At 47.4% G+C, this 13,310-nt stretch overlaps 1 protein-coding gene across 4 annotated transcripts; it reads right to left on the bottom strand.

Annotated features, from left to right (window-relative positions):
* Window positions 1-1,001: 1,001 nt before the first annotated feature.
* Window positions 1,002-13,213, bottom strand: LOC110070652 (uncharacterized). 4 transcript variants are annotated; one of them, XM_072987791.2, is made up of 4 exons: window positions 12,991-13,213; window positions 11,837-11,965; window positions 10,749-10,838; window positions 1,002-3,635 (listed from the first exon to the last, which is right to left on the bottom strand). In XM_072987791.2, the coding sequence occupies exon 4, from the start codon at window positions 3,633-3,635 to the stop codon at window positions 2,676-2,678; it is 960 nt and encodes a 319-aa protein (XP_072843892.2). In that variant the 5' UTR covers window positions 10,749-10,838; window positions 11,837-11,965; window positions 12,991-13,213; the 3' UTR covers window positions 1,002-2,675. The 4 variants fall into 4 exon arrangements, with proteins under 4 accessions (XP_072843892.2, XP_072843894.2, XP_078243449.1 ...); XM_072987793.2 differs by lacking the exon at window positions 11,837-11,965; XM_078387323.1 differs by lacking the exon at window positions 12,991-13,213 and having other exon boundaries at window positions 11,837-12,929.
* Between the last annotated feature and the right edge of the window lie 97 nt (window positions 13,214-13,310).

The raw sequence follows: 13,310 nt of genomic DNA, 5'->3' as shown, positions 1-13,310 counted from the left end.
GATACCTGACTCCACAGGAATCCTACAGAAATTTGCAGACCTCCCAAATTTGCAAGGAGATTCTACAATTCATCAATGCTGATACGATTGCAGAAAAACAGTGATTCTCAAAATGAGAATCTGCGGTGGTTTGGTATTCTCAGACAGCTGGAGATGTGCGGTTTCTCCTGTGGGTTCCAATAAACACAACTGACCCACTGGGATCATGCCAAAAGCCCTCTCTGAGGGGAGGGGCTGTTCTATTTCTCCCTTCCTCTCTTTAGCTAGCTTGCTTCTTTCCTCCCTGATCTTTCTCCTCCACTATCTCTTCCCAATAGGAGGGATTCTCCAGTCTTACCTCTCTCTGACTCCATTCTTCCACTCATGAGGTTTCATCAAGCTCTCCTACTGTTTGGTCCAGGGTTTCTCCATTCATATCCACTCCCAGCCTTGTGGTAATATCCTCTCCTTCTTTTGCCCTTCTACCTCTCCACCTTCCGCTGTCTCCCTTCTGGATTGTTCCCCAAGATATAGTTCTCTTCCCTCCTCCTGTCTTATTCCTTCCTTTTTCTCCTGCATCTCTGCTGCTCCTAAGGTTCCTTTACGCAGTGGATCCTTCCTTTCTTCTGAAGGACCTTCTGCTTCCCTCTCTGGAACTTCCACCTGAGACACGCCAGGCTCTTTATTTCCAGACTCTCCCATCCCTACATTGGTCCCAACCTTTCATTCTTCACCCGGAACTATTTCTACCCTCTTAGTTTTCTCTGTGACCCTTCTCAGCTCTCTATCTTCCCGTTCTCCCCATTGAGTTGTCACTTCTCTGATGGGTTATATGTTCTGCCTCTGGGGCTCCATTGGGTTTTTCCCTCCTCTTCTTGGGAAAGGATGTCATTCCAGTCAGGATGGGTTCAGCCTGACTTTCTCCCTCACATAGACTACCAGTGACAAGGTGTTTGAAGCTCATCTGGGTATCTCATAAGAAGTCTTTTCGTTGTTGCAATGATTTCAGGCAATTCCAAAACTTGTTAATTCTGCACAAGTTCATTTATTTACATCATTTCTAGATTTCATACTTACAGGCGTGAGGAAAAAACTGTTGGTACAGATCTTTAAATCCAAACGTCATACAGTTATGCAAAAACTGCAGGCCTACTCAACATCAGTTCCATCGTCTGTTGTACTTCATGAAACCAAACATCTATGTTTCTCCGTTCCTTTCTAAGAACAGTTTGTGGGAGAGTTCTCCAAATATTTATATCCCTTTGTTCTGCATCAGTCAACAAAATCATATCTTCCCAAGGCTTGTGTTTTCCAGGCTCTCAGAAGCTCAGATGTTAAGGATCAAAGGAATTGGTCACCTCCAACCCACTGCGCTCCAGGGACCAAAGTGACCACACCTTAAATAAAGAAAAATTTGACTCATTCTAACAATTCCTGACTATATGCTCAGTACAATAGCATAGAAACGCCTAATTCTTCATAATACAGAATATATATTCATTGGTAACCACTTAAAACTCAATTACTATTACAGTGGTGCCTCGCTTAACGGGCGCTCCGTTTAGCGGCGAAACCGCATTGCGACAAACTTTTTGCGATCTCAAAGGCGATCGCTTTGCGATGTTCCCCATGGGGGAATTTCGCTTTGCGATGATCGGTTTCCTTCTTCGGGCACTGATCATCGCAAAGCGATGATTTTTTAACAGCTGATCGATGGTTTCAAAATGGCCGCCGGGTAAACAAAATGGTTGACCGCTATTTTCTGGGATGCATTCCTCACTTAAGAGGCACCAGAAATGGCCGCGCTATGGAGGATCTTCGCTGAACGATGAGTTTCAAGCCCATAGAAACACATTAATCGCATTTGAATGCGTTTCTATGGGCTTTTTTATTTCGCATTGCGACGTTTTCGTTCTGTAGCTATTTTTGTGGAACGACTTAACGTCGCAATGCGAGGCACCACTGTATTTATGAGGGTAAAGCCTTCTAAAACAAATGAGTTATTCTCTGTTCACTACTTGCTTTTCTTTCATCAGTCAGCCTTAGAACATCCATCTTTTTATTTTTTACACTGATTTTGTAAAAGCTTCCATTGTAAAATATATGATTCTCATTTTTTAACACAAGCTTTTACGGTTATTTTGTGATGTCTCCCTTTTAACTAACGATAGAGGTAAAACACATGACAAGTGGCACTTCAAAATTCACTCCATTTTTTCTCTTTTCTCTCCGTTTTGCATTACGTCAGCATTTGGTTGCTTAGTCATTCCAGTGGAAACCAACACAAAACTGAATGAACTCCTCATGCCTTGCTAACTCATCAGGAGCTCTGAATAAAACTCTTTCCACATTCCACACATTTCTATTATTTCTCCCCAGTGTGAATCCTTTGATGTAACCTAAGGACAACACTGTGACCAAAGCTTTTTCCACATTCTATGCATTTATAAGGTGTCTCCCCAGTGTGAGTTCTTTGATGTTTCCTAAGGTCACCACTGTGACTAAAGCTCTTTCCACATTCCATGCATTTGTACGGTTTCTCCCCAGTGTGAGTTTTTTCATGTGACCTAAGGTTACTGCTCTGACTAAAATTCTTTCCACATTCCATGCAATTATAAGGCTTCTCCCCAGTGTGAGTTCTTTCATGATTCCTAAGGACAGCACTCTGACTAAAACTCTTTCCACATTCCATGCATTTATAAGGCTTCTCCCCAGTGTGTTCTTTCATGTTTCCTAAGGACATCACTGTGACTAAAGCTTTTTCCACATTCTATGCATTTATAAGGCTTCTCCCCAGTGTGAGTTCTTTCATGTTTCCTAAGGACACCACTGTGACTAAAGCTCTTTCCACATTCCATGCATTTGTACGGTTTCTCCCCAGTGTGAGTTCTTTCATGTGACCTAAGGTTACTGCTCTGACTAAAACTCTTTCCACATTCCATGCATTTATATGGTTTCTCCCCTGTGTGAATTCTTTGATGTGAACTAAAGTGACTGCTGTGACTGAAGCTCTTTCCACATTCCATGCATTTATGTGGTTTCTCCCCAGTGTGACTCCTTTCATGTAACCTAAGGCCACCACTGTCACTAAAGCTTTTTCCACATTCTATGCATTTATAAGGCTTCTCCCCAGTGTGAGTTCTTTCATGTTTCCTAAGGACACCACTCTGACTAAAGCTTTTTCCACATTCTATGCATTTATAAGGCTTCTCCCCAGTGTGAGTCCTTTCATGTGACCTAAGATGACTAGTCTGGCTAAAGTTCTTTCCACATTCCTCGCATTTATGTGGTTTCTCCCCAGTGTGAGTCCTTTCATGGTTCCTAAGGTCACCACTTTGACTAAAGCTCTTTCCACATTCCATGCATTTATAAGGTTTCTCCCCAGTGTGAGTTCTTTTGTGTATATGGAGGTTTTTGTTCTGACTGAAGCTCATTCCACATTCCCTACATGGATACACTTTCCCCCCAGCATATGTTGTTTGGTGTATACTGAGCTGACATGCATTTACGTGGTTTCTCCTCTCCGTCAGTCCTTTTATGTCAAATCCATGCCTGTCCATTCTGATTTTCAATTCCCTCTTTTCTTGCTTGGTTATTAGTTCCTGTCCAGGTTGCTCCAGATGTTGCTGGGCAATTTTTCTTTTCCTGTTCATCATCTGGTAGGTTAGGGGAAAAAACAGAGAAACAACTAATTCCAAAATCTGCAGGAAAAAGAATGATGTGTTCAGGCTTCCCCTGACTCACAGAGGAGGAAGGAAAGATAGCCAAAAAGGTGAGGGAAGAGAATCGGGGGGGGGGGGGAATGAGGCCAGACCGTAGGTTGTTCTTTTGGGCTTAAAGTTGGAAGGGCTCTTCACTGAGGGACCTTTTGGAGGGAGGAATAATGAAAGGAGGATCATTTCCACCCCCAAATTAATACATCAAATTCAAAGTATATTCAAAGTAACTTTTTTTCCCTTCTCAAATTCTCCCCAATGACTGGACTTACATTTCCACAAAATTAGAAAGGAATTTCTCAAAGTTGATTAAAGAGGAAACAAATATTTGAATTAAAGGATTGTTTAGCAGAAATGAATAACAAGGGGGGAAAGGACCGTGTTAGAAAGGAAGATGAAAAGTGGATGAATGTGATGCAGCTAAATGATTGGACTCGAGAATGGGTAAAGATCAGTGAGTGGTCAATGCAGGGAACTGACAAAGTCTGCAGAGATTATTATTCAGAGGGAGAAGAGAAAGGACAGGTCCATGAAATGGATGGGATGTAGAGTTTATAAAATGCTGTTACGGGTAGAGAACCATCAGGAATTTCTGAAAACAGGATAGGAAGCAGAGAGGGTCAGTGTAGGAATTAGGACTGGGAGCTGGTCGTGTCGCTGCTGTCTGTGGCTGAGGAGGATGAGAGAAGGGGTGTTTTGTGACGAGCTGGGTTGGTCCTGCGGGACGAGGCAGTGGATCGGAGCTGGCGCCGGAGCTCATATCGCGGGACTCGTATGAGGCTGCCTGCAGAGCTCACAAGAACAGCGTGCTGGGGACCAAAAGCTGGGTGCCTCTGTTGGGAGTTTCTGCAAGTCCTCAGCGGGTCCTGCCTGGAGGTGAATGAGGGCTCAATGGGGATAGGAAGCAGAGATGGTCAGGGAAATAGGTGCTGAGGCAATGGCATCTTAGAACTGCAGAGCTAGAAGGGAAGTGAACTCCTAACCTCTGGATCCACAGTTAGATACCTAAACCAATGTGTATGGAAAGAGGGGAGGGAAGAATATTAATAATTATAAATGCTGCATATTCCATTAGTATCTCGGTTTACAAAAATCAATGTTTCCTCTAGGACAGAATCCTGAAACCCCGGTCCGTGGTCCGGTGCCAGTCCGTGGCCTAAGCCGGACCAGGCATGCGCTCCCCCATGCCTTTCCACATGCACACAAGTGTATGTGCCCTGCACTGGCCGAACAGCCCTCCTTGAATAATGAATTAAATCAGATATACATTATTCTACTAGAGCCACAGTTGTCACCAGGAGAACTTCTCCGGAGTTCTGGAAAGAGTCAGCAGGGACTCAAATAGGAAGGAGAAATAGAGGTGGCAGAAAACTATTGTGGGGGAAGGCTTCTTCCCAACGTTGCTAAGCTGTTGGCTGATTCTTCAGTGCAGAGAACGCTCTCCTGGTTGACGTCATAGCTGCTTCTGAGAGGAGGAGTTACTACCCATTCTTCCTCTTCCTCATAGTGATAGAGAGCTAACTTCAAACCCTTTCTTTGGGCCAATCCTAATGTGAACTTGTAAGCTTAATAAAAGAGAGTCCTCCTGGGGGCTTTGCCCCAGAGAATCTGTATGCAGAGTTGGATCCAGATCTGTGTGAGGAGGACTCTGTTGGCAGACATCCTTGTGTGTGTGGCTGACTTCTTTAACTTTTCTCTCTAAGACTATTTGCTATCCTAATTATCTGGTGATCACCAAGCCTATCAACTTTCTCATTTCATGACCCTACATATTGGCGCCCAAACAAGGACCTTGCAAGCTATTAATCAAAGGCACGAAAGACTGGCTCCCAAGGAAAAAGGGCTTGAGGAACAGTTTTTTTCTGTCTAAACAAGAACATAGAGAACGCCTTTTCCCCCTCCTTATCTCCGTCACAAGAAAAATACAAACAGGAGTTAATTCATGTCCTGCAAAGGGAAAAACATTTTACTGCTAGATCTGAAACATCATTGGAAAATTCTGCCCAAGATCGGCACAAATATCTCTCCCTATAAAACTCAATTAAGGAATTGTGTAAAAGAAAAAAGACAAAAAAAATTATTTTGGAGCAATGGAGCAAGCTCCAACAGGTAGTGAACCAGAAAAACAATACACTATTTTGGGCCATTGAGGCCAGCTCTTCCAGGCTGGAAGTAAAAGACCCTCCCATAATATCTCCACAAAGATGGGTCGAATATTTTTCAGACCTTCTTTTTGACAAAGATAGCGCTGTTAGATCATCTACACTCTTTGCTCTCTCTGATCTTCCTGTTTGGCCACCAGTAACCATAGAAGCCTTCCATGGATTGTTGCCTTGTCATAGTGAAGGGGCTTTAGTAATTCAGAGAAGCTATGGGCTATGCCATGCAGGGACACCCAAGAGGGACAGGTCATAGTGGAGAGTTCTCACTAAATGTGATCCACCTCGAGCAGGAACTGGTAAGCCATTCCAGTATCTCTGCCAAGAAAACCCCATGAACAGAAACAAAAGGCTAAAAAATATGGTGCTGGAAGATGAGCCCCTCAGGTGGGAAGGCATCCAACATGCTATTGAGGAAGAGCGGAGGACAAATGCAAGTAGCTCCAGAGCTAATGAAGTGGTTGGGCCAAAGCCGAAAGGATGTTCAGCTGTGGACACGCCTGGAAGTGAAAGGAAAGTCCGATGCTGCAAAGAAAAATACTGCAAAGGAACCTGGAATGTAAGATTTATGAACCTTGGTAAGCTGGATGTGGTCAAAATGACAAGAATAAACATTTTAGTGAACTAAAATGGACGGGAATGGGAGAATTCAATTCAGATGATTACCATATCTCATAGTCAACAAAAGAGTGGGAAAAGCTGTACCAGGATACCATCTCAAAAATGATAGAATGATTTCAATACAAATCCAAGGCAGACCTTTCAACATCACAGTCATCCAGGTTTATGCACCAACCACCATTGCTGAAAAGGCTGAAATTGACCAATTCTGTGAAGACCTACAACACCTTTGTGGCACAGTGGTTAAACCGCTGTACTGCAGCTAAAACTGTGCTCACGACCTGGGGTTCAATTCCTAGGTAGCCGGCTCAAGGTTGACTCAGCCTTCTATCCTTCCAAGGTTGGTAAAATGAGTACCCAGCTCGCTGGGGGGGGGCAATGTGTAGCCTGCATAATTAAATTGTAAACCGCCCAGAGAGTGGTTGAAGCGCTATGGGGCGGTATATAAGCAGCACGCTTTGCTTCTAGAACTGACACCAAAGAAAGATTTTTTTGTCATTATAGGGGACTGGAATGCTAACGTAAGGAGTCAAGAGAGAAAAGGAACAACAGGTAAGTTTGGCCTTGCAGTTCAAAATGAAGCAAGGCAAAGTCTAATTGAATTTTGTCATGGGAACAAGCTGGTCATCACAAACACTCTTTTCCAACAACACAAGAGGCGACTCTATACATGGAAATCACCAGATGGGCAATATCGAAATCAGATTGATTATATTCTCTGCAGCCAAAGATGGAGAAGCTCTATACAGTCAGCAAAAACAAGACCTGGAGCTGATTGTGGCTCTAATCATCAGCTGCTTATAGCAAAATTCAAGCTTAAACTGAAGAATGTAGGAAAAACCACTGGACTAGTCAGGTATACTCTAAACCAGGGGTCAGGGAACTTTTTTAACTTTTACCCCCCAAAAATTTATTTAGAAGTGTCAAACGTGCCTAGCAAGATGCATTACATTTTTGCTAGTTCGCAGAGGATTTAATAATCATCAGTGGCTACCCGAGTGGTGCTAGCGATGTCATGCTTGCTAGGGACAGCCAAGGCAGAGTTGGGGGGGGGGGGGCTTTTCCTATCACTTTAATCATTCTGTGCATGGTGTGCAAAAAAGAACAAACCAGGCTAAAGGTCATGTCACCTACCCTAGTGCCACAGCCCAACATCAAGATCAGCTCACTTTTTTTAAATCATCATCAATGGAAAACTCAGCAGTGGCCAGAGGACTGGAAAAGATCAGTCTACATCCCAATCCCAAAGAAGGGCAGTGCCAAAGAATGCTCCAACTACAATACAATTGCACTCATTTCACACGCTAGGAAGGTTATGCTCAAAATCCTACGGGGTAGGCTTCAGCAGTTAAGTGGACCGAGAACACCCAGAAGTACAAGCTGGATTTCGAAGGGGCAGAGGAACTAGAGACGAAATTGCTAACATGCGCTGGATTATGGAGAAGGCTAGAGAGTTCCAGAAAAACATCTACTTCTGCTTCATTGACTACGCAAAAGCCTTTGACTGTGTGGATCACAGCAAAATATGGCAAGTCCTTAAAGAAATGGGAGTGCCTGACCACCTTGTGTATCTCCTAAGAAACCTATACGTGGGACAGGAAGCACAAGGCTGTATATTGTCCACCTGCTTATTTAACTTATATGTAGAATACATCGTGCAAAAGGCCGGACTGGAGGAATCCCAAGCCGGAATTAAGATCGCCGGAAGAAATATCAACAAACTCAAATATGACAGAAAGTGAGAAAGAATTAAGAAACCTTGTAATGGGGGGGGGGGGACAGAAGATGAGATGGTTGGACAGTGTCATTGAAGCGACCAACATGAATTTGGCCCAGCTCCAGGAGGCCGTGGAAGACAGGAGGGCCTGGCGTGCTCTGGTCCGTGGAGTCACGAAGAGTCGGACATGACTAAAAGACTAAACAACAACAACATAGAAATAATAATAGAAATAAATAAGAGTCTGGGGTCTAGGCAAAGAGAGGAGAGGGAGATGGAAAGAGAGGCAGGACTTCCTCTGATCAGTTTAGGTGAACCTTGGATTGCCCAGACCAAGAGGGAAACAAGGGCCAGGAGTAGGGGATAAAGATCATCCTGCCTGGTTTGATGGGTGTGCCTACCCAGTTCGGGCACCTGCTTTTGCAAAAGGGCTTTTTAATAAAGGAGAGCTGCCTGTATTCGTGGTTGTCTGGTTCCTGCATTTAAGTAACAAGGGTGTGAGCATTTCTCACAATTGTGGGCTCATCCGGGATCCTAGTCTCCTGCAGTGTTCCGCTGCTGAGAAAACAGGGAGACGCAGCCCATCGATTTCAACAGCCTACTTTCCCTGGAGGGGACCTCGGCTGCGCAGGTGAGATAAACCGAGATGTCCGACACCCCGGTGAAGGAGACCGGGAAGAATTTGTTGGGCACAAATATAACAACCAGGCCACTCCGTGCTCGGACCAAGGTAAGAAGAGGGGACTGTTAAGCATTGCCTTGGTGGTTGGGATTGGGACCGACAGACACGAGTGCGTGAAACACAAAGTCTTGGACCCAAAGGGAGTGTGGAGTCTTGATCCGTGGTTCTGTTGTCTCCGCGAGGAGGGTCCAGCCAGGAAAGAGGGGAAATGGGACAAAGGGAAAACGTTGCCACCCCCACATGGGATGTGAAGGGGAGAGAAAAGGAAGGAGACTAGAAATACAGTGGGGTCTTAACTTGCGAACTTAATCCGTATTGGAAGGTGGTTCGCAAGTCAAAAAGTTCGCAGGTCAAAATCTGCATTCCCATAGGAATGCATTGAAAACCATTGTAATCCGTATCTGCTCTGTACCGTCCATAGAAAGTAATGGGAAGCTGCCACTAGAGGGGGATATTTTGTTTCTTTTTTTTTTTCTTAGGTATTCCCAGGAAGGCGAAACAGGCAGCCCAGCCATTTTCTCCGAGCTCCGCGGGAATGGGCCGGGTGGAGATGGGAGCAGCAGCAGCACACGGTGCCTGGCCATCAAGGCTCCCCGCGGTGCTCCCTCCCTCCCCGCCCGGTCTCCATTTACAGCCCCAGCCCAGGAAGGTAAAACAGGCAGCCGGCCCCCGCAGTGCTCCCTCCCTCCCCGCCCCGTCTCCGTTTACAGCCCCAGCCGTTTACAGCCCCTTCCCTTCATTCAGGCAGCCATCGCCCACCCAACCGCACCGCACTCGCCCTCCTCGCTCTCCTCCCCAGCCCCTCGCTCACCCAACCGCGCCCCTCGCCCTCCTCGCTCTCCTCCCCTGTTTTCATCACCCGCTGCCTGCGCCCGCCTAGTTCCCCGGCGCGGAGCCCTCCCAGCGACAGTGCCACTCCGCAACTCGCTCCCACCCTCCTGCGTGGGCTCACCGGGGCGCTCGGAGGCTCCTCCGCCATCCTCGCCGCTGCCTTTTGCCACCGCCGCTAGAGCTCGGCTCAGCGGGGCCCACCCGGGACAGGCAGAGGCCCCGGCCAGGCTGGAATTCTGGCGGCTGGAAAGCCCCAAGGTGCCCCAATCCCGGAGCAGGAGCAGCGCCGCCACCTCTCGCCGCGCCGCTGCCACCCGGCTCCAGGTGCTTTCCCGCTTTTTTTTTTAAACTTTTGGGTTCGTACCTCAATTCTCCGTCCACAAGTCAGGAGAAGTACGTAACTCAAAAAGTTCGTACCTCGGGCCATTCGTAACTCAAGACGCCACTGTAAGAAGGACCAGGAACAGAGAGTGAGAGAGTGAGTGACTGAGAGAGAGAGAAGTGGAGGCCAGAACGGCAGAGGTGAAGAGAGTGATTGCTAGAAGGGTGGGAAGGTTTCTGGATGGAGAAAGCATGGATTCGTATCTGGCAGAGGATGATGATACCAAGAGAAGAGGCAGGAAGGGAAAGGAACCATCACTCAGCCAGGAAACCTTTCTACTGGGGTAAATGGGAGAGAAGAGGATGGGTCCGAAAGAGAAGGGAAGAGGGGAAGCAAACAAGAAAGGAAAAAAGAGAGAAGGTAGAACGGAAGAACCTTCCCCCATGCGGGTTGTGTGGAAATGTCTTCCCAGAGGAGATGATGGGAGGAGGAGAGCAGTGGACAGAGGAGACACTGCCCCTCTTGCATCGGATGCCAAGGAAACCATACCCTCAAACACCAGCACTCTGCACATATTCAAAGAAGACGTGTGGTGTCACGGATGGAGTACCGGACTGGAAACCAGGAGACCTGGATCCAAATCCCTGCCGGGCCAGGGAAACGGAGACGAGAGAGAGGGGGGGGCAAGGCTAGGTAAGCCACCCCTTGAAATCTCACTGACCTTGCAAACGTTGGGAGGGATGCGGGATTTGGGTTCTTTCTTCTGGGTCCCAAAAACAGCAGAGAGAAATCACCTCCGTCTCACCCCTTCCTAGGAGAAAAGGAAAACATCAGCCTGGAGGCTTTACGGATAAAGCAAATCAAAAACATTTCCTTCTGGGGTGTGCCTTCCTCTTGTTTCTATTGAATGGGGCTACATCCCCCATCTCTCTCCAGAGGAAAAGAAAAGCAGGCAGGCAGGCGTAACTTCCCTCTGACACATGCAATGAAAGTAGCAGAATACAAGAGGGTAGGTCTCTCACGGTCGATTTAAAATATTTTTATCTTGCCTTTCTCATGAAAAAAAGATGCAAGATCGCTAACGTGCCTCAGAAAAAGGCAACATTTAAAAGTGAAAAACAGCAAGACGACAAACCTTAAAATGAATCAACCCGAAGCTGCAGTAAGGATGGTAAACGAAATCAACATCGAGAAAACACCAGAGCCCCATGCGATGTAGTGGACCAGACCCTCTGTTGTCAGGGGGAGCATCAGTAATTCAAATTGTGGTTCTTTTTATTTTGGGGTTATTTGTGCATGCTATATTTAGACTTTGGCCTCTGTATGTTGCCTATTGTTCAGGAAAGGCTAAACCAAGAGGAGCAGATTTAGATTCAGCATCCTTCGTATTGTCAGAATCTTTTTTTAAAAAAAGAGGGGGTGATACCTGGATAGAGCAGAAATTAAGTTTTAAGCGTCTCCCTCAAGTCAAAAGCCTCCCACTATTTATTTAACATATTTTTACCCCACCTTTCTCCTTAAAAAGGACCCAAGGCAGTTTAGGTACATCATTAAAAGGCAACTTTTAAAAGTGAAAAACAGCAAGAATACAAACCTTAAAATGAATCAAACCAAAGCTACACTACGGATGGTAAACGAAATCAAGCTCTAATAAAACACTATTTTCGGTCCCTTCGAGGATCCCAACGCAGGGGGCGTCTCCAAAAGGGCTCCTCAGCCTCCGTACCCCCTTCGTGGGCCAAGGGCCCTGTGTGTCTTGGGGTCGCCCACCCAGGGTGCGCCGAGTTCAGGTCTCAGGACTTTTCTCACCTGCTGTCTTCCAACCCCCAACCTCGCTTAGGCTTCGCTCTTCCCTTGGAGCTCACTGCCAACTTCAGAGGGCCTTGGAGGAGCGGCAACCAAGGGTGGGTGGGTGGGTCTTGGTGTTGGCAGCCCCTGCTGGAAAGCAAAGCGTTTTGTGATTCCCTTGGTCTGGAATGGACCCTTCAGAGCCATTCACTCTGCAAAAGACCTGCCAGGAGAGGGAACACCTGCAGATCTAGAGGGGCTGGGTCACATTTATCTGGTCCTTCTCTCCTCCTCCCCCCCCCCCCCCGTGGAAGGATAGGAGCCTCTTTCGGCCTCTTTCTTTTTTGCTCCAGCTTTTAAGGGGAGGCAGAAGGGCGAATCCCTAGGAGGAAGGAGGAGGATCCAGGGGGCAGGTCTTTTGCACAGCGGATGGCCCTTAATTGCACCTTCACACCATACCAGTTTTAGCTCTGCGGGAAGAAGGACATCCAAGGGGTGATCGATCTCCCTTTCAGTGTCTGCTAGGAAAGATCCCAAGGAGGAAAATCCTTCTCTCTCTCTCTCTGTCTGTCTGTCTGTCTGTCTCCGGCTTCACTCCTGCCTGTCTTTCGGAAAAAGACCGTCTGTTTTGACACAAGCAACACAACAAGGAAGCCGCTCCTGCACTTGATCCTCAGGTCAGGATCTGGTCTTGAGAGGGATCCGGTTAGCCCTCCTTTCTGCAAGATGATCTAGGAACACACACACACACACACACACACACACACACACACACACAAACTCACAGAGAGAGAGAGAGAGAGACAGACAGACAGACAGACAGTCTCAGCCATCTCCTCCCCCAGGACTGGCCCTGATCCTGGCCGCCTTCCTTGGCCCCCACTTTGCCCAAGTGATTGCGGGGGGGGGACGAGGAGTCTTTGGGGGGGGGAAATATCAACCGCCCTCTGAATATTCTCCCCCCACCCCGGCAAAGGAGGAGAGATTGCAAGGGAGGGGGGGAAGAAGACGGTCGAAGGCCCCCCCTCTTGCAAGCTGGAGCCTGCCTTGCAAACCAAAAGGGAGAAACCGGTTTGCGATCCGGATTGCCCGGAGGAGACTACCCCTCCCCTCTCCCCCCCCCCCCCGCCTCCCCAAGGAGGTGCAGCTGGGCTGAAGCAAGCGGGGAAACTCACGAGAGGAGTCCTCCTTCTTTTCAAGAGCGCCCGCCTGAGACCATAGAGGTGGCGGGGGAAAGAAGGGCCAGGAGGAGAGAGATTTCCTCTTCCGGTTCCTCCCTCGCTTCTTACATCCAACTCTGAAGAGCGAAGAGGGGAGTACCTAGAGCTACGAAAGAGGAAGAGAGAGACGCGCCACTCCTCAGAGATCATCCTAGAGAGTCAATCTCTCCCCCTGACAAGAAGATGGGGGGAGGGGACCTGTCCTCTTCCTTATTACCCCCCCTCAAGGACAACCCCCCTTCCCTTTCTGCAGGTTCCTCCCTTCTCCTCCGCCC

This window comes from Pogona vitticeps, chromosome 2 (assembly GCF_051106095.1).
Source record: "Pogona vitticeps strain Pit_001003342236 chromosome 2, PviZW2.1, whole genome shotgun sequence".
In the NCBI taxonomy this organism is placed as follows: domain Eukaryota; kingdom Metazoa; phylum Chordata; class Lepidosauria; order Squamata; family Agamidae; genus Pogona; species Pogona vitticeps.
Note: the sequence above shows the minus strand (reverse complement) of the source record. Positions and strands in the feature narration are given on the sequence as shown.

Excerpts from the sequence above, each read along its gene's own strand:
- LOC110070652 (XM_072987791.2), bottom strand. The coding sequence starts at position 3,635 with ATGATGAACAGGAAAAGAAAAATTGCCCAGCAACATCTGGAGCAACCT.